The sequence below is a fragment of the Trichoderma evansii genome, assembly GCF_050947405.1.
Source record: "Trichoderma evansii strain SZMC 28006 chromosome Unknown GGI43scaffold_22, whole genome shotgun sequence".
Classification (NCBI taxonomy): Eukaryota; Fungi; Ascomycota; class Sordariomycetes; order Hypocreales; family Hypocreaceae; genus Trichoderma; species Trichoderma evansii.
The window spans coordinates 581,098-600,620 of record NW_028145184.1 but is presented as its reverse complement, the minus strand read 5'-3'; the positions used below and the strand labels follow the sequence as shown (position 1 = coordinate 600,620).

At 49.3% G+C, this 19,523-nt stretch overlaps 4 protein-coding genes across 4 annotated transcripts; 3 read left to right on the top strand and 1 right to left on the bottom strand.

Moving 5' to 3' along the window:
- Window positions 1-3,056: 3,056 nt before the first annotated feature.
- On the top strand, window positions 3,057-4,296 carry GGI43DRAFT_425124 (inositol polyphosphate multikinase; the record flags this gene model as incomplete). The annotated part of the gene is made up of 2 exons (XM_083208469.1): window positions 3,057-3,124; window positions 3,213-4,296. 2 exons carry the CDS (start codon window positions 3,057-3,059, stop codon window positions 4,294-4,296), a joined length of 1,152 nt encoding a protein of 383 aa, XP_083057344.1.
- Window positions 4,297-4,861: 565 nt separating this feature from the next.
- Window positions 4,862-6,878, top strand: GGI43DRAFT_414304 (cleavage polyadenylation factor subunit CLP1). The gene is made up of 4 exons (XM_083207026.1): window positions 4,862-5,312; window positions 5,378-6,167; window positions 6,224-6,490; window positions 6,556-6,878. The coding sequence occupies exons 1-4, from the start codon at window positions 5,277-5,279 to the stop codon at window positions 6,816-6,818; spliced, it is 1,356 nt and encodes a 451-aa protein (XP_083057343.1). The 5' UTR covers window positions 4,862-5,276; the 3' UTR covers window positions 6,819-6,878.
- Window positions 6,879-9,041: 2,163 nt separating this feature from the next.
- GGI43DRAFT_414296 (uncharacterized protein) lies at window positions 9,042-12,930 on the top strand. The gene is made up of 3 exons (XM_083207025.1): window positions 9,042-9,726; window positions 9,861-11,760; window positions 11,844-12,930. The coding sequence occupies exons 1-3, from the start codon at window positions 9,308-9,310 to the stop codon at window positions 12,609-12,611; spliced, it is 3,087 nt and encodes a 1,028-aa protein (XP_083057342.1). The 5' UTR covers window positions 9,042-9,307; the 3' UTR covers window positions 12,612-12,930.
- On the bottom strand, window positions 12,884-18,795 carry GGI43DRAFT_414293 (uncharacterized protein). Its single transcript, XM_083207024.1, has 24 exons — window positions 18,661-18,795; window positions 18,509-18,590; window positions 17,890-18,428; window positions 17,689-17,827; window positions 17,438-17,623; window positions 17,362-17,381; window positions 17,176-17,285; window positions 16,725-17,117; window positions 16,586-16,662; window positions 15,895-16,532; window positions 15,606-15,830; window positions 15,082-15,545; window positions 14,981-15,030; window positions 14,892-14,919; window positions 14,731-14,813; window positions 14,501-14,615; window positions 14,300-14,398; window positions 14,204-14,238; window positions 14,045-14,128; window positions 13,831-13,980; window positions 13,714-13,776; window positions 13,415-13,654; window positions 13,280-13,331; window positions 12,884-13,216 (listed from the first exon to the last, which is right to left on the bottom strand). The coding sequence occupies exons 1-24, from the start codon at window positions 18,716-18,718 to the stop codon at window positions 13,187-13,189; spliced, it is 3,960 nt and encodes a 1,319-aa protein (XP_083057341.1). The 5' UTR covers window positions 18,719-18,795; the 3' UTR covers window positions 12,884-13,186.
- Window positions 18,796-19,523: the final 728 nt, after the last annotated feature.

Sequence of the window (19,523 nt, the reverse complement as noted above, 5' to 3'; positions counted from 1 at the left end):
CTACCTCTACTACCTCTACTACCTCTACTACCTCTACTACCTCTACTACCTCTACTACCTCTACTACCTCTACTACCTCTACTACCTCTACTACCTCTACTACCTCTACTACCTCTACTACCTCTACTACCTCTACTACTCATTTCCTCTTTTGCCTTTTTTGAATCTCATTGTTGGCTGATAATAAGCCTCTATCCATCCTCTTCTTGAAGGTTTCGGGAAGCACTCAAATCCGCAGCGGAGGTTTCTAGTTCCTTTTGCACGTCTTCTGGCAACGTCGGCAGTGATTCCGGAACTGTATCGCTGGATGATTGCATTCGTCGCTTTTCAGACGTTTAAACTCGGTGTCCCACAATCCACTATCATCCATATCGCTATTATCACTGGATAGTTCTTCAAGATCGCCATTTGCATAGGTTGGAGGTTTTCTCTTTAAATGGGGTTTTAGATTCGCCTCCACCGTAAAGATTTCGAAGTTGAGGACCTTCAATATCGCCTGCTGTATACTTAATATCGCCCGTCTTCCTGTTAGTATTCACTTGGATGACCTTGCGTTTGATACCTATGGGGCGGCTGTTTTAGACATCACTGAGATGCGGTCTGCCGACACTGGGAGTAGGGAGTGAAATGAAATTGTCTTGAAAATTTAGACTGCAGCCAAAAAAGACAAAACAAAAGCAAAATAGAAGAACAGCCGAGTTGTTCTATTCTTTGCTTAGTTACACGTAGGTGAATCTATAAGCTACAAAGCGGGGAAACGAAATACGACGCAAAACAGAGCTGGGCATTCGACGCGGCGTAATGGGGATATTAGTGTGGGATTGTGTCTATGTTATTTTTATACACATAGATGGAGTTGTTGGTAAGCACTTGGTATCTCTCGTATCCTTTGACCTTACCGTGGACAGCTGAAAACGTAGTTTGCATAAACTCGGGTAGAGTGCGGTGCCGATTACATGGTTACTTACATCCAGGAGTGTACTTTACAGCGAGGCACTTACATGGTTCGCGAGCTCAAAGCCTCAAGAATAATATCGCGTTGATACTAGATGGTTAGGCATATGGACATGTGTCAGGCTGCATGCAAGACATAAACGGCCAACATCAGACTGCGTCATAATTCGGGCTCCTGTTTTGCGATTTATTCGCTGCTGTTGGACCATTACAAGTGTTAGTGAGCGCTTGTGAGCAAGCCATGTTCGATTTGCTCGCAAAAGAGAGGGCTGAGCAAGCCTCATAAATGCAAGCGTCAGCGGCTAACACAGCTGTCTAGAGACTCAGCCTTTGTAGCCTGGTCCCTTGCGGCAGGCTCTCCCAGTGCGCCATTTACCATGGCAAAGGCGGATTCATTCTTCTCTCCTCTTCACATCTTTGCCTAGGTGCGATTAGGCTCCTGTGGCCGCGAGACAATAGCGGTCTGTGGAATTGCGCGTCGCATTGGCCAGCGCCTCTCACCGACCAGCTCTGCCCAGCAATCCTTGCCTTCCAGCCGCACGGGCAGTGGTGACACTATCGCGTGGCGCTCCGGGAGCTTCCTAGTCCCAGATGACCCCCGGCTGGTCTGTGTCGTGTTAACTTTGGCTCTGTGGGATGGAGAACGTGGCTGTGGTTCTGGCGCTGACACGTATTGGGCATGTAACTTCGCGGTTTGACGCCGTTTTGGCACGATGTGGTTGGACATGTCGGTGCTAAGGGAATCACGCGGGCGAGAAAAAAAAGAGAGAGGAATAACAAAGATTCGAGCTCTGAACAACAGCAAATCTCTCATGCCCTTAATAGCGGTGTAACGGCGAATTCTGTGTAGTTGTTGTGCGAGACATGACAGGTGGTGAGTCAAAGCGATGTCATAGAGGCGATGTCATAGAGACGATGTCATAGAGAAGGAGAGACAGCTAAAGTGAGCGCTGAAAGGATTGCATAAGGTGAAGAAAACTCAGGCTTTCGGTGACTCTTCCGACCCCTGCATCATCGCATGGAATCTGCCGTATGCGCGTCGTGATTTTCCATCTCTCGAGGCTCAACTCGGCGCGCTTTGCTAGCATCTGCGTGGCTAGCGAGTGATTGCGTGCATCTCCCGCGTGGGACTCGGAAATACGCCTCGCTCGATTTCATGCATCGTGCCGCGTGCCATTGGTGGGAGATGGAGTGGCTTAGCCCTGTTAGGCGGGCGATGAGAAAGATGGAAGAAGCTTCAATCATACCTATTTTTTTTTTCGTCCGAATCTTTTCTGTTGAGGGGAGTGCCCTTAGTATTTGCCTGTGGCACAGCAGTGGAATCAGAGGATGATTGATTCCAGCTGGTGAAGCCCCTGTAAGCTGTAGCCCCCAAGACCCCCCGCTAGCTCCCTCAATGCCTGGCGCTAAGTACGTAGTTGGGCTTGTACCACCAGCTCGCTGCAGCGTTCAATGTTACCCGGTGGTGCCCCCAAGATTTGCATGCCAGCCGCTCAGTTTTAGGCAGTTGGCGGGCTGAACTGGGGCAGGGCGCTAAATCGCTGCAGCCCGCAGGCTATGCCGCGCCGGGCCTGACTTCAGCAGCTCCCAGCGCCAAAGTCGGTCGAAACCGCCACTCTGAACTTTCTCGGAACCTTCTGTAAACGTTGAAACGACGCACAATTTCCTCAACAAGGCATTTTCGCTCCTCTCGCCTCTCTCCTCTCTCCTATTAATATCCCTCCACCTCCCCTCCACTTACTCAGCGCTTTTCCCTGGTTGTCTGCAGATATGGTTGTGCGACTACTGTGACTGCGATATTCGCCCCTCATCCGGTCCTGAAACTCCAAAGTAATCTTGCGTGCAGCGGTGCGTGCCTTATTTGCGTCGCCAATCACTGGGCCCCAGTGCCTGACGCAGGACCCTTACACGCTCTTATTAGCATCTGGCGTCTGGCATTTTGAACGACCGGGGTTGCCAGCGACTATACTCCTGCACCGCTGCCTCGCATCCAACGCCGGATGACCACCGTCCAAGTACATCCCCGGATAGAAAAGGATTTGACTGAACACACACCAAAGGAAGACGAAGATATCGTAGAAGACGACGACGAAGCAGCAGCCATGGTTGGAAAAAAGAGAATCCCCAGCCCGGATCAGCTCCGCGACTATAATTATGCCGTTGCTGGACAGTGAGTTTTCCGGCGCAAGAAAGAGAAAGATGGGAGGCGAAAAGCGCAATGAAGGGCATGCATACTAATTATTTCTGCGCAACAATAGTGCGGGCACCCTGTGCGACGCCGATGGAGAGCTCTTCATCAAGCCGTGTACCCAGACTGAAATCGACTTTTATCAAGCAGTAGAGACAAAAGGCTATCGCGACTTTGCCGAGATCATGCCCCTCTACATGGGCGAATTGCAACTGAGCAGCCCCGACGACGTACCTCTTCAAGACGCGCTCATGGGTGTCATCTCTGGCGACGGCGACTTCAAGACCACCAAAGAGCAGATTGCCGCGACGATAGCAGAAGCCGTGGACCAGACAACATGGGTCCCTACCCAGGGCAAAAAGATTAAGACGGACAAGTCGGTCGTGCTGGAGAATGCCTCATATGGCTACAAGAAGGCAAACATCCTCGACGTCAAACTGGGCGTGCGCCTTTGGGCAGACGACGCCCCCACCGAGAAGAAGAAGCGCTTCGACACCATCAGCTCGCAGACGACACATGGTAAGCTGGGCTTCCGCATTTCGGGCATGCGAGTATATCAAGGCTCGGAGGAAGAGTCGGCATTGGATGAAGAAGGTTACATGATCTACGACAAGGACTTTGGGCGCCTATCTGTCAACAATGACAACGTTGTCGACGCATTCCGAAAATTCATCTTTAACAAGGCTGCCGGCGTCAACAAGGCGCTGGGCAGGGCTGTGTGCTCAGCCTTTGTCCGAGACTTGCAGCGAATTGAAGATGTCCTAGCCAGCCACGAGACCCGCATGTACTCTTCATCCCTTCTTTTCATCTTTGAGGGAGACGGCGCTGCGCTCAACGATGCTATTGAAGAGAACAATGAAATCATGGACCGCCAGTCTGCCGAGTCATATACGTGCCCGCCAGTGTCGCGCACAAACATGAGCATGGACAGCAGAATGGACAGCGGCATCGCTTTGGAACCCGAAGATGATTACGACTATGAAGACGACGACGAAGACGACGACGAACTTCGACTACCCCAGATATTCAGTCTCAAGCTTATTGATTTTGCCCATGCAAACTTTACTCCTGGCCAAGGGCCCGACGAAAACGTCCTCCTGGGAGTCAGGAGTCTTTTACGAATTTTCAAAGAGATGGCTGGCGAAGATGACTAGACTCATGCACGATGGCATGGCTTTCTTTGATTGGCCACTCTCGCGTGTATATATACGATGCTGGCGACTGACTGCGCTATTTTTGAAATGATACTGGCGTTAAAAGGAAGGCGACGATTTTTGACACCTAAACAGAGAGGGCACCAGAAAAAAGGAGGCGCTTTTCCTTTTTCTCCCCCTTTTGGAGGAGAAATTTTTTTTTTCCTGATACCCCGGAGATGTCCGAACTTGGTGTTTGCGGCGTAGCTTTGGCCGAACAGAAAAAAAGAACTAAAAAAGAGGTTACAAGGTAGAGCATGGCTCCGCATAGAGATTTGGGAGGAGGAAGAAGTGTCTTTTTCTGCGTATTATGATGATATATGACGGCTTTGGCGCAAAGGGAGGTTGTGTTTTCTTTTTATTGTTCGCTTGGGGAGTTTGGGGATTGAATAAAACACACCTAAATAAGATCCATGGATGCGTTTTAACGGTACTGGCTAGGTAGTAGGCATACAAACTTCTATGTATATATGTTTATACAGTTTTAGAAAATACTGATACCTGTCCTGTTATAAACTACAAAAAGTCTCTCAATTATCTTTTCTTCCTATTTGGATTTGACATGCACAGATTGGGTTTAGAATAAAGTTTTGCTGCTTTCAACAGTTGGGATATGGCAAAATGCACCCCATGAAGATCTGGGCATCAACGCAGCGCTTTAGCGTCATGCTGAAAGACGTCAGCGGGCCGCTGCAGCCCCTGCTAGCTGCTTGCTAAGTGGCTGTTAAGAGATACACGCATTTACGTGATCATTGCTGGAGCCACAATGTACTTCGCACCAAGAGCTCTGACCCACTCATCGCATTTCTTGCCGCCTTTCCATGGACCCTAAGCTGTACTAAGGTACCTCCAGCTCGGCTCAAAGGCTTGATAGACCAGAGCTTCGGTAGAAGATAGGACGAGACTCAGCCTTGCATCTTCTGTTTTTCATGTAGGCGGCCATGTCCATCCCCGGCCTTGGGCAAATCCCGGTACAAGTGCGTTGCTGCAGAATAAAATGTTTGCAAGCTGGTGGCTGACAGTTCTTCTCTCACCCCTCTAGGCCGCCGTTTCCTCAACGCGAACCGTCTCCCTTCGTCCAGCCTGGGAATGGCGATTCCAAGTGCCCACGGGCTCTTCGATCGTGCTCAAGGTCCTCGCAGGAACCGCTGAAAAGGACGGCGTCGAGCTTGCGCTGCGCAATGCCTACACGTTTACCGGCGTACGGTCCAAGATCCTGACCTGGCACGGCTGCGAATTGGAGATTGAGGGCCGCTGCGACAACGACTCCGTAGCCGAGTACCTGAATCCCATTGCGAACCCTGCGACTTCACACATCAATCTTCATGCACGACTGAGCGACATGCGTGTGGATGCCACGCGGCAGCGGCGCGAGGGCCCCAGAGTCCTGGTTGTTGGGCCGCCGAACTCGGGCAAGACGACGGTGGCCAAGACCCTGACGAGCTATGCTACGAGACAAGGATACCAAGTAATAACGGTGAATACAAACCCAAGAGATGGGATGCTGAGTTTGCCTGGTACGCTGAGTGCGAGTGTCTTTGCGACAGTCATGGATCCCGAAGCTGTGGACGGCTGGGGCTCGACGCCGACTAGCGGGCCGAGCACGGTGCCTGTCAAGCTGCCCATGGTTTTCAACTACGGCTGGGAGAGTCCGGAAGAAGATGAGGATTTGTATCGTGAGCTTATTGCTAGATTGGCGAGTGCTGTCAGTGGCCGGCTGAGTGAAGACGAGGAGGTTCGTGGATCAGGAGTTATCGTGGATGGCATCGGAGTCAGCGAAGATGGCCAGATTGGAATGGAGCTGACTGCGCATGTTGTGGATGAGTTTTCCAGTAAGTTTTTACAATGAACGCATGAGTCAATAAGCATAACTAACTGTTTCTTATAGTTAATCTTGTGGTGGTAATTGGACCCGCGTCGCTGCACAAGCAGTTTTCGAATCGGTTCGCAAACGAAAAGACGAGCCTTGGCGAACTCATACAAGTGATTTCCATTGACGAATCAGATGGTGTGATCAAAAGGGACGAGGCATTCTCGCAGCACTCGCGCGAGGCGGTAATTAAGGAGTACTTTTTTGGAGACGCAAAGAGGACGTTGAGTCCGCAGATTCAGCAGGTGGACTTTGATAGCCTGGTTATTTACAAGCTCGCAGACTGTAAGTTGACATTGCTCTTGGACATTTACAAGCACTGGATCAAAATTATTGACATTTACCCACAGATTCTCCTGACGAAAAGCAGAGCTTGGTTCTGGAAGAGCCTTCGTCTCTCATGCAGCATTGGACCTTTGCGGTTATGAACGCTTCTGTGCGGGATAGTCCTGATGTAATTCGCGCAGCCAATGTTATGGGCTTTGTGTATGTGGCGGATGTGGATGAAGACAGGCGTAAGATCAAGATCTTGGCGCCAGTGAGTGGAAGACTGGGAGACAAGCCGCTGGTATGGGGCAAGTGGCCGGAACCGTACATTAACCTGCTGGGATAGATTTTCAGGTATACAATATAATACTAGCACTAAACTACATTAAATCGCTGTCAAACGAGGATTTTGAGGCGCAGGGAAGATGTGGTGTGACTTGTGTGTGTGGCGATTTGCTGCAAGTTTCACGATATGTTGACAGGTGACTGACAGGACTTGGCGGTGCGTCCCTTATCCTCGGTTATACGAGAGGGTGCAATTGGCTAGTGTCTGAGATATATGAAAGGGATAGTCAAGATACGACATTAGATGCACCGCCAGCGAATTTTCGGTTGCTCTCTTCGGATTATACGCCCTTGTCTGTGTTATATCGTATCAGGTGGGCTATCGCCAAGTGCACCATATATGCAGAGAAAGGCGTCACATGTCCCTGCAGTCTCTGGGATCAAAAATACGATCACGTAATGATAATTCGGTGTAAATCTTGTCTTGAAATGGTATTTCCGGCAAGTAGCATTAACGGGACTGGAGATGGAAGATCGTTTCTTGACTGAACGCGCGTCGAGCCAAGGCCGAGTTATCTACGTACATGTATATGCGTGCAGAGAGAATACAAGGGGCAAAGCCAAGGTGAGACGAGGGGAATTGCTCCGGCCGGCTATGTGCCCGGCTTTGGTTATGCTTAAAAACCACTTGCCACTTGTCATGGCGCAGCTATTCAAGGGTGGGAAGTTTAAAAAAGGGACGGAGATGCTTGCTTTGATAGTGGTCTCTCTGTGTTTATACCGGCTTAATAATAATATACGTTGCAGCTTTCCATGTATTGGTCCGTCCCTAGTTCAAAGCCTCCCCATCCGGCTATTGCGGAACAAGCGCAAGGTTCGGCGTGGGGAGGCTTGCAGGCCGGATGTGAGCACGTGTGCCCGCCACCTTGTCTGTGCTGTGTGTTGAGCGGAATGCGGGCGCGAGATACGTAAGATTGACGGGATTTTGGACCTCGCTGTTGGGTGTGTCTGCCAAGAAGGCCGGCGTTTTGCTCGCTGTGGATTCGGTTCTGCTTGTCTGTCTTTTTTTGGTGATGCTGTTTGGGTCAAGGACAGGTGCGGGGTATTTGGGATATTACGATAAGACGAGTGAGTGGATTGATGATGGCTATGGTGAGTATAATGATGATTATGATGATGGTTATGATCCGTAATGATGGTGTTTTCTTGCGTGGCTTCGCTTTATTGGCGTTAAGACGTTAGTATACGCCAAGCAGTATACGCCAAACAACGCTGAGTTACCCTAGATGAGGCAACTTGAGAGCCATCCGAGGCCTCCATGGCGTAACCTGATGGATCATGAATAAAACACAGCATTCCTGATAGTCTTGTCAATAGTGTATGTGCCCTGTATACGACTCCCTCGACTCCATAGATACGAAGCAAATCAAATGCATTATGAGACTGGCCTGCAGCCACTTACAAGTATATCCTTTGCATCAAAGTGGGTTAACGGCCTTTTTCTCGTCGTCTATTGGCTCCTGTGCTGGTCACGGACGCAGACTAACCCCGATAGCAGATCCCGGGTAAAGGAGACACGATGTAAGATGCTTCTGCAATGACATGATTGTGCGGCGTTTGTGGTGTTCTGCTTGCCGTCGTCCCGTGGGGTGTGTAGCACGTGTCCTTGAGAGTGCTTAGTTGGATGTAAATACTAGTAGTATATTGCTTGAATTTTTGTTGAATGCAAGTATCTAATTGATGATTGTTTCATCTCTCTCTCAACAGATCCCGTATTCAGTACAACTGGTACACTTGTTTACTAAAATGCCCGCAGCTAGAACCCCCCCGTGCCTTTCTCCCGAGTCAACCTTCCCCCTCCAAAACCTAATATCAACCACCGTCATCAGATAATAATAGCGTCTCTTGGCATCTTATCCAAACGGCTCTCCACAAAGGGTGGGCTGCAGCTTTGGCTCTAAGTGGAAATAGCTTCCCCCGCGTCTCTTCCCCTCCACACCTCTTTGACACCCCAAGCCTGTCGTTTCTAATCTATCCGCAGCCTCCGTTTGATAACGATTCTGTTTTGGTGCAGTTTAGCTTTGGGATTATGGCTTGCATTGTTTATGATTTGCCAGGGCTAGCTGGCTATTATCGGCTAGCCAACTGCGTGCTGTCTGTATGGCTTGGAAGTAAATAGTATAAAGCTGAGCAGGAAGCTTAGACTTACTAGGAAGCTTTCTTCTTTTCTTCTCCTTCTCTTCTTTTAACCTCTTGCCTTTCTAGGCTTCACTTTGCTTTTTTATTTTTTTTTCGAAAGGAAAACAAGGCTGTATTACATAGCTATATAGTTAACCGGAACGAGTTCTGAAGAACATTCTTTGTGTTCTTCTGTTGGTTGCAATCGTTTGTTCGCTTGCTTCTCAATCTCGCACCAGAAAAAAAAAAGGGCAAAGGGGAGACTTTCACGCTCACCTTCCAACCCAACCCAAAAAAAATCAAAAAATCAAATAAACCTTATTAGGCACCTATTTGTGTCCCGGCTGGAAACAGCTCCTCGATACCCGTTCGATGGGAGAGACCGTTATTGTCATCACGAATGGTGCAGAACACGCCAACACCTCGTCGGACTCGTCGACCCTCTCCAGCAGCCAGGACGACAAGCCACCTATAGCGGAACCCCCCGACATATCAGCTATAGAAAAGCCGCAGTGTCCTCACACTCTACCAGCCCGGCGTGTTGCCGAGCTCCTTGAAACCCATACCGAAGATGGACTAAGTGACCAGGAGGCTGCCGCCCGCCTTGTGCGGGACGGGCCTAACACTATCAAGGGAGCCAAAGGAATCTCTATTTGGGAGATCTTTCTCCAACAGGTTGCCAATGCCTTGACTGTGGTGCTCATTGCCGTCATGGCATTGTCCTTTGCCATCCACGACTTTGTCGAAGGAGGCGTAGTCTTGGCGGTCATTCTCCTCAATATCATCGTGGGGTATGTCAAAAAAAAAAGAAAAACTGACGCAGAACGGAAGAGACCAAGCCTGTTCATCAGTTTCCCTTTACGGGATCATCATTTCTATTCTATACTCTTTCATGTCTTGCTCACAAAATTATTTAAAATTACAGGTTGATCCAGGACTACCGTGCTGAGCAGACTATCCAATCGCTCTATGCACTGTCTACCCCTAAATGCAAAGTCATTCGAAATGGCATCAACGATACCGTCAAGGCAGAAACACTGGTCAAGGGTGATATAGTCTCGCTTTCTACAGGAGACGTAGTCCCTGCTGATCTACGACTGGTCCAGGGCATCAACCTCTCCACAGACGAGTCTCATCTTACGGGTGAATCTGTGGCCATCAGCAAGAAGCCTGATGCCATCTTCAACGACGCAGAGCTCCCCATGGGTGATCGCCTGAACCTGGTCTACACTGGAAGTTCCGTGACTCGTGGTCGCGCCACAGGTATCGTCATCTCTACTGGGATGGACACCGAGGTGGGCCAGATTGCCGAGCTGCTGCGACAAAAGAAGAAGCAGAATACAGGCACTGGACCTGTTAACCGGTTCTTCATCACCTTGTACCAGAAGACCAGGAATGTTCTTGGCTTGGAGGGGACGCCTCTACAAGTCACGCTGAGTAAGTTTGCGCTCTTGCTCTTTGCCCTGGCTATACTCTTGGCCGTCATCGTCTTCTCCGTTAGTAAGTGGGATATCGACGATGATGTTTTGCTATACGGAATCTGTGTTGGCGTCGCCGTCATTCCAGAGTCCCTCCTTGCCGTGCTTACCGTCACTATGGCTGTTGCTACCAAGGCAATGGTTAAGGGCCATGTAATCGTGCGCCAGATGCCGTCGCTGGAAGCTGTTGGTGGGGTAACTAATATCTGCTCCGACAAGACTGGCACCCTGACACAGGGCCGCATGATTGCTCGCAGGGTCTGGATTCGTGGCGGTCTCACGGGGCTCATTGAGGGCACATCAGATCCTTATGATCCCAGCAGCGGCACCGTATCATGGTCCGGGTCGCTAGTGGAAACTTGCTTCAGCACCTTTCTCGACTGTCTGGTTCTGTGCAACAATGCCACTGTTACGGATGGTAGGAAAGAGCTCGAAACAGACTCCAGCAGCGTCACAACAGCTTATGGGTCTGAAGAATGGAAGGCTATAGGAGAGCCTACAGAGATAGCTCTTAAAGTCTTTGCCTTGCGCTTTGGCAAGAATAAGACTGCTAGCGATGAACTCATCGCAGAGCACCCTTTTGACTCGTCGTGCAAACTCATGAGTGTAGTCTATGGTAGCAGCATCGATGTCGACTCCAAGTGCCAGGTGTATACCAAGGGTGCTGTTGAGGTAGTCTTGCCGAAACTGAATGAATCCGAGGATCTAAAGCAGGCTATTCACGCCAAGGCAGAAGAGCTCGCCGCCGATGGTCTCAGAGTACTCTGTATCGCCAATAGATCCCTGGACCGAGAAAAAGAGAACGCTCATGACCGCACCCAGGTTGAGAGCAGCCTCCACTTTCTAGGACTCGCTGGTCTGTATGATCCGCCTCGTCCAGAGACAGCCGGCGCCGTGGCGCAGTGCCGTGAGGCCGGTGTCACTGTCCACATGGTAACTGGCGACCACATCAAGACGGCCACAGCAATTGCATACGAAGTTGGGATCCTGTCGCGAGGCATCCCTCTCGGCCCAACGACAGTCATGTCGGCGGCCGACTTTGGCAACCTCACGGATGACCAGATCGATGCGATGGAAGCCCTGCCACTTGTCATTGCCCGATGCAGCCCCCTGACCAAAGTGCGGGTGATTAAGGCTTTGCACCGCCGGAAGGCGTTTTGTATCATGACTGGCGATGGTGTTAATGATTCGCCTGCGCTGAAGCAGGCTGACGTGGGTATAGCCATGGGCGATAGGGGAAGCGATGTGGCTAAAGAAGCATCGGACATGGTGCTGACGGATGACAACTTTGCGTCGATTGTGACGGGTATCAAAGAAGGACGCCGATTGGCAGACAATATCCAAAAGGTGAGAATACTACTACTATCAACTACGAAATATTACAATTCGCGATATGATTAAAGAAAACTAACCGCGACATATACATGTAGTTTCTCTTACATCTACTCACCTCAAACCTTGCTCAAGTCATCCTTCTCTTGATTGGACTGGCTTTCAAAGATGAACACAATATCGCCGTCTTCCCACTCTCACCTCTTGAGATTCTCTGGGCCAACCTTGTCACTTCGTCTCCCCTTGCTCTTGGCTTGGGCTTGGAGGAGGCGCAGCCAGACATTCTCCAACGTCCACCCCGCAGCTTGCGCGCTGGCGTCTTTACAGTAGATCTGATTCGAGATCAGTTCATGTATGGAACCTTCATGGGGTCGCTCTGCCTGGCGTCGTTTATGCTGGTGGCTTATGCGGCTTCTGGCCAGGGCTACCACAACCTGCCTATCGACTGCAACGAGCATGGGCATGATGGTTGCGGTCTCGTATACCGGGCCAGGGCCTCGACCTTTGCTACTCTGAGCTTTTTGCTTCTTATTACCGCCTGGGAGGTGAAACACTTCCATCGCAGCCTCTTCAATATGGATGAGAGGTGGAAGGGTCCTCTTTCAGTCTTCAAGACGGTGTACCATAACCGCTTCCTGTTTTGGTCTGTGGTTGCGGGATTTGCCATTACCTTTCCTGTCATCTATCTCCCTTCCGTCAATAAGTCTGTGTTTAAGCACCAGGCAATAACGTGGGAGTGGGGTGTGGTGTTTGGCTGTGTGGCAGTGTACATTGTGCTGATTGAAGCCTGGAAGGCGATCAAACGGCGGTATAGCCTTGGTATCGACAGGCATCCTGTTATGGAGGCAACTAACTCGCAGGTGTAAAAGTGCGTGTACGTGGATGGCGGTACGTATTTAGTGTACGTGTCGTGTTATGTCGTGTCGGGACGCGTCGTATGGTATACGACTTTTGTGGCTGTGGCTTAGCTCACAAGGCACACTTTGGACTAATGAGTCCATTTTTTTCGTTCTTGTCTGTCCTTAAGAAATATTGATCGATTGATTGGGTGAACGAACAAATTGATGAATGGATGCTAGGATGAAGGATATGATATACTATCAGAATGTCTCTCTCTAAATAGGAAACATTAGTTTTTGCAGTCTTAGTTTAGCTTTCCTCTCGTTTGGCAAATAAATTGGAAACCTCCATGAGGGGAATTTTATTTTATCTCTGCTGTCAGATAACGCGTAAAATTTCATTCTAGTCTGTAATGCGTATAAGGCTGCCTATGATAAAACAAAAAAAGAATGCTGTCGTGATCCGTATCTAATGCTAACGTGGGGAACATTTCTGGTATATATATGGGGATATGAGCGATGGTGATGAATGCTTAAAATGCTGATATTGTGTGACAGCGTCGTGAGTTCCTATTGCTTTGCTTTTCATGGTTTCATGTAAATCATGTAGTCTTGATATCTGTTTGGATGACCTGTGGTGGTGTATTAGCCTTTTTGCTTTTTGTTGATGTTTAGACAGAGGAATTGGGACTTACGAATTTCCAGCCGCTGATGCCCTCCCATTTGCCGCGGACGTACATCTCAAAACTAGGAGTAAATGAATGATTAGCGTTTGTTATTTTTATTTAAAAGTCAGAGTAAGTCTTGAAGAAATAGGGTCAGTGACTTACCATTGAGGGTCGCTGATGCGGTCAACGAGGGTTTGGATCTGAGGATTCTTCTCGATAGCCTCAGTCCACTCCCAAGGATCGGCGTTCTCGGCCGCCTTGTCCTTGAGCTGGTCGGCAGGGCCGTTGTTGATGTCCTTGTAGACGCGCTTGCGAGACTCGCCTCTGAGGAAGTTGGGATTCTCGTTGTTCTTACCGCCCCAGCGGGTGAAGCCTCCAGTAAAGGTGACCTCGGGAACGAGCCTGAGTATACAGTGTTAATATTTATGGGCTGGATGACAGGAAAAAAGGGTTGGTTTTACTTCATCTTGGCCGTGTAAGTGATGGACTTGAGCTGTGTGTATCCGGAGCAAGTCACAGTGGTTCTGCGATGGTGTTAGTTTTGCAAACAGAAAGGAGAAGGATAGGAGTTGCCGTACGCTCGCTTAGCGGGGCAAATGACGGGGCAGTTGTAATCGATGTCAAGGGTGACCTCGTTGCGTTTGCCGTCTGTAAAGGCGTCCGAGCCATTGAAGGCGGCCTTGATGGTCGAAGCGATGGCGTCCTCGATGCCAGTGGTGGACGTGTACCTAAGTATGGATTATTAGTTAGCTTTCTGCGATTAAGCTGAGCTAAATAGAAGGAGATATATACTCATTCTGGGCGTTGAACATGGCGTGGTTGGAGTGGACGATTGTTTCCGTCTTGGTCTCTTTGATGGAAATATTCACTTGGGTACTAAAAGCATGTGAGTTAGCATCTCTGATACTGAGCATAGTTTTGATTGTGAGACAAAGAGATTGAGTGTCTTACTTCTCATCTTGAGCTGGCACCGTAATGGTTTTGACCTGCCGTATTGTTAGCCACAAAAGTGAACTGTATCGTGCTGGACGGGAAGGCTATGCGAACGGTAAAGGGAGAGAGCTCCTGGATGATGGGCTCGTCGAATACGAAATCAGAGAATTCCGCCCTCCAGTTGTCGAACCGGAGACTTGTACACTGCTTGTTCTGGACATACTCATTAGCTCCTGGTTTCCTAGTCTATTTCATACGTTTCTTTTTCTTTTTCTTTTTTCTTTTGTGTTCATTTGTATTAAAATATGTACATACTCCGAATCCCTTGGGTTTGCTCAGGTTCTTGAGAAGATATGACCGTCCGCTACCTTCGGGGTGAAGCTCGTGCTGGAATTCCGACCCGCTGGATATCCAGGACATTCCGAGGAGACTGCCGAGTATGTGTGAGCAGGAATCTTATCAACCAAGTAATGGCCGTGTACAAAGATTTTTTGAGAAATCTTAGCAACCATATGATGGCGTAATAAGGAGATTTTTTTGCATACTTGGCAAGGTCTGCGAAGGGGCGGGAAATTCCATGTATGACTTTGGATTCCAACTCTGAAGTTGTAGACTCGTAGCTGATGCCCTGTGGTGGGAGTTAGCGAATGGTCAGAGAGACTTCTTCATTTGTTTTGAAGAGAGGGAAAATAGTGGTAATTCGAACCTTCGTCTTGAAAACAGCTTGAGCTCGTCTAAAAAATTGTTAGGATCCAAACTCTACTGATCTTGCAGATGAGAGCAAGGAAAACTTACCGAACGTTCTCGTACAGCGTCTCGGATCGTTGTTCAAATGTTTCCCAGGTCTTTTACTTCACGTCAGCAATTTTACTCCACCAAATGTCATAAAAGCTCACCTCGGCCTGTTTTGTCAATTCACCACAAGCCTCTCCAAAGTAGGACATCTTGGCCTTTCGGATGCCCTCTTCCAGCTTCTCGGGAGTGTCGAGCGTGAAGTCTACAACTCCAGCCATCACCTCGTTAATGGCCCTGTTCAAGGCTTGTCGATTCCACTTGTTGACCATGGCGTCCAGTAGGAGCAGCTTCGCAATGTGGTAGTCGGAGATGGCGCTGGCCAACTTGTTGCGTGCTTCGATGACTCGCGTCTTGGAATCCTCGTGTGTGACGCTGAAGTTGACGACGCTGGTCTCAAAGGCAGCCTTGGCGGCGGTTTCGCAGGTGGCCAGATGAGTTGTGATTCTGTCCTTGGACACTGTTCTGGTGATTACGAGGGTGTCGCTCTGGTTCTTGAAGTCTTCGACTTGGGTCTTGACGACTCGATCGAGTTCATCTTCAAGATAGGTCAAGAAGTCCTTCAAAACTGTTTGAAAGCATTAGATACTGAGCTGTAAAAGGTGAGTGTAAAATGGAGAATACGAACCAGAGGTATATCTATCGCCATAGGTGCTCTTCTTGGTGGACAACTGGTTGTCAAACTCGTTCAGATGGTGGTCATAAAGGCGGCTGCTAATCGCTTGCTCCTTTAGGAAGTTAATGAGACCGTCCCTGGACTCTGTTGTGTCTGTGATGGTTCTAAAATCTCCCACGTCCTCCTTAGGTAGCAGAGACTCATCCAGCTGTCTCTGATAAGATGCCAAGCGCTTGTCTAGAAAGAAAAGAGTGATTATTAGTAAACATGTTTGCTCTCAGTGGTTTATATTTGCGCTTACCGATCTCTTGGGCAATAGCTTTCTCCATCTCCTGTTCTCGTACTGTGACCTTTGACTTTACCAAGTCCTTAATCTTGTTGACCTTTTCTGTGTAGTTTTCTTTGATGGCTGATGCATTCTCCCAGAGATACTCAGTATCAATGGTGTTGTAGTACTGCTCCAGGTGAGAGCTCTGCTCCTCATCCGCAGTCGTCTCCCATATTGACTCATCGCCAACCAGGCTTTCTTGGTACTGTTGCTCCAAGGCGGAAGCGATTGCCTCAGCCCTTGTGGTATCCAGCTCAACGATCCATGAAGCCCAAGCAACTGAGAGATTCTGCTTCACAACCGCCGCCGCTGTGAAAAACGAGCGGTCGTAGGTTACTGAGTAATTTCGAGAAAGTGCCTGCTCGTCATAAGAAGAGATTTTCTTCTTGTAGGCTTCGAGCAAGTCGCCGTGATACTGATCCAGCAACTTTTCGGCAGTATTGAGCGAGAAGGATTTGAAGTCTGATGACGCCTCATTCAGAGTGTCTTGGATTGAGCCGATCAGCTCAGTCAGCTCTTTCTCGGCGAAGGCCTCAATCTTCTGAAGATTTGCGGCCAAAACTTCATTTCGCTGCCCCTCTGATTCCTTTGCAAGACTTTCACATGTATCCCTAGACAGTTTGTTAAATTTGAGTTTACCGAATGATGGTGTTCTCATTCTTACTTAATAGTCTGCTGAGAGAGATATCTCAATGAATCCCGGACGCTATTCTGGCATTTCTGCATAGCACGGTCGAGTTTCTAAGCGCAATCGTTTAGTCCACATGTTTCAAACCCAGTAGACATACTAATATTCCGCATACCTTATTGCAGTCCTTGGTACTTAGCAGCCGTGTGTCTTGACTCAGCTTATTGCACGCCTCTCTATAGTCGTGGTGGAATTTGATGTGAGATCTGTTGACGGCTTCGTTCTCCGCAGCCCGCCAAATGTCAGGGACATGTAGCTGGCCGTTCTGCTCAAGACGATTGATTGATTTGACAATGCTTGAGACAAAGTCTGCGGTTGAAGCGCCAGTTAAAGGTGCTCCGGCGACAAGTCGAGGAATCCTCAACATCTGAGACAGCGAGGCACGCAGATTCTTAAAGTCTTTGACATAGTTGTCATTGAAGTCTTCAAGAACAAGGAAATCCTTGGACTTGTCGTTAATCTTATCCTGCACACCCTGTTTGAGAGAGTTCCCGCGAAGCAGGTGAACCTGGATTTATGTGAGCACTATGTTTTCCATGTGGCATGTTTAGATGGAGTCGGCTTACAGTCACATCCTCAAACTCGGCAGACAGCTTCTCTCGGATCTTGTTTCTCCTCTTGATCGCCTCGGTCCTGCCGATCTCTTTTCTGAGGATATTTTTTCTGACATCATCCACTAATTGGTGGATATTAGCATCACAACTACGTGCAATCGCGGGGTATTACGGTGCATCTATCTTTATTAAACTTACCTGAACCTCCAAGATCATACCTAGAAGATTGTTAGATAAGATCGCATTTCTACAGAAAGCAAAAGACAAAACTCACTTGTTAATAATGATGACTAATTGACCGAATTTGGGGCCGGAAGTCTTCTTGTCGCCACCAAAATGCAGCTTCTCCGCAGCCAGGGTCATCATCGCCAACGACGTCAGAATGGTGTCTTTGGCGACATCTGTGGTGTTGAATACGATGACCCGGGAGCATAGAAGAGCGGGGGTGAAGAGAATGATGCTGTCATAGATTAGTTTAACACATTTGAGGTCATCAAGAAAAAATTCGATCCGGCTGCTACATACTCGTACAAGTCGCCCTGGTCGCCATGACCTTCAGTGTCCAGGAAAGCGACTCGCTGAGAGCCTACAAGAGGCAGCTCAACGCCGTCGTCGAGTCGTGAGAATTCCTTTACACCCATGATCTTATTCCCGAGGTTTGTACCTGTTGCAGGGATTAGTAAGTATAGGGGGCGGGCGTCAGCCTAAGGCCTGTGCGTGCGTTACCTCTAGTCCAAGATTCGGCTCCAGGAGACGTTGAAAACAGTGGCTCTGTGGTGCATCCTGCGAGAAGGTTCATGAGCGTAGATTTACCGCTGCGTGTCGGGCCCATGATGCTGATGAGACTGAGCGCCTCATTGATCTGCCGCAGGTGGTTGTTCACATCATCGTGACATTGCAGCACATAGCTCTCAGGCTCATCAGAGTCCACGTCAGTAGCATCGTCAAGGGTGAGCTTTTGGCTGAGAGCCTTTGTGCTGGGTGCCTTGGTACTGACAGCCTTGACGCTGGCGGCCTCCTTCACGCTGGGAGCATTTACACTGGTGGCGTTATCGCTGGCAGCATTCTCGCCTGCTACAGCCTCATCGGCAGCCTCCTCATTCGAAACGTCCTCGCTTTGAGGCTCCTCACTTGAAGGGTCCTCACTGGGAGCAATTTCGCTGGCGGCATCCTCAGGCTTCTTGGCGCCATTGTCAATCTCAAGCCACCGAAGCTGGTCGCTGGTCCCGCCTGCAACTAACTGGAAGCTCTTCTCATCTTCTGGACTGTGTTATGGCAAAGAGCCTTGGTTAGTACACGAACTGAGTGGACAATAAGGAAGATTGAAAAAGAGGTGTTGGCATGCCTTAACGGATCAGTGAGCTCCAACGAGCTGTTCATCCGCTCGGTGGACGTGCTAAACCGTGAATCGGCCCTAGATAGTCGTTCTACAGTAGAAGTGGAATCAGCAGGCTGCTGCAGCACATTATGCGGTGAAGCGGATAGGGGACATCATACTGGCCGACTTGGTCCATGATGGCATGCGCTGAGACAGCGATCTCACTCTCATAACCATGATGACTGTCTGCTATGCTGAATGACCGGTGATGAGCTTTTGCCAGTCGTCGCTGGCATTGTATAAAATGAAGTTCTCATCAAGCGGTAAAGAAAAAGGCTGGAGAAGCCCTGGGCGACTGAAAGGGATTAGCTCAGGATGTGCCGAATTGTGCCAGCAGCAGTTTACACGTCAATGCAGTCTTGGTGTAAGGCCACGGCATGTGATAGGCCGCTTGCAGGGCCTGTATGCTGAGTTGGGCTTCCATCACGTATTTGCGGTGCCTGATTTGAGAGCCATAGGCTTGCATAAGGTCACAATTGTGAGCCCCCTGCTATGAAAGGGGTCCATCTGTGCAGTTACACGTATTATCGAGAGATCAGGCGGTCACAGACGTGGATACTCGCTTCACTGACTCGCGTCTCGATTTATGGACTTGTGCGTAGAACACGTCAACCCATGAAGCCAACCTATGCCGGAAGCGTGATAACGTCGTTTAAACCACCCTGGGTCTTCTGCACGACGATAAGGCGGGGGCCCGTCCATTGGTTTGTACAGCACTGAAACGGTCCTCCAAGAGGTGGCGAAAGGGCCAAGGAATCGAGTTATCGAATCGTGGTCTACCTAATGTATCTCAACTGCAGCGAACGTTAGGGGTCATCTGCACATGCAACCCTTTTAACCATCAAGATGTTTGCAGGGGGCCGGGAGCGAGGAATTGTAAGCACCGCGGATGCCGCCCGGAAACCCTTCACTATTTTTCCAAGCCGAATGACTCAACTGCGAGAGAGCCCTTGCTCTGGCTTGGAGTTTGCCCCATGTCTGC

Coding starts and splice junctions, on each gene's coding strand:
- GGI43DRAFT_414304 (XM_083207026.1), top strand. CDS start 5,277: ATGTCCATCCCCGGCCTTGGGCAAATCCCGGTACAA. Junction 6,168..6,223: donor TGTTGTGGATGAGTTTTCCA/GTAAGTTTTTAC, acceptor TGTTTCTTATAG/TTAATCTTGTGGTGGTAATT. Junction 6,491..6,555: donor TATTTACAAGCTCGCAGACT/GTAAGTTGACAT, acceptor ATTTACCCACAG/ATTCTCCTGACGAAAAGCAG.
- GGI43DRAFT_414293 (XM_083207024.1), bottom strand. CDS start 18,718: ATGGTTATGAGAGTGAGATCGCTGTCTCAGCGCATGCCATCATGGACC. Junction 15,546..15,605: donor TGGCGATAGATATACCTCTG/GTTCGTATTCTC, acceptor GCTTTCAAACAG/TTTTGAAGGACTTCTTGACC. Junction 14,129..14,203: donor GTGCCAGCTCAAGATGAGAA/GTAAGACACTCA, acceptor ACATGCTTTTAG/TACCCAAGTGAATATTTCCA.
- GGI43DRAFT_414296 (XM_083207025.1), top strand. CDS start 9,308: ATGGGAGAGACCGTTATTGTCATCACGAATGGTGCAGAACACGCCAAC. Junction 9,727..9,860: donor CTCCTCAATATCATCGTGGG/GTATGTCAAAAA, acceptor TTAAAATTACAG/GTTGATCCAGGACTACCGTG. Junction 11,761..11,843: donor TGGCAGACAATATCCAAAAG/GTGAGAATACTA, acceptor ATATACATGTAG/TTTCTCTTACATCTACTCAC.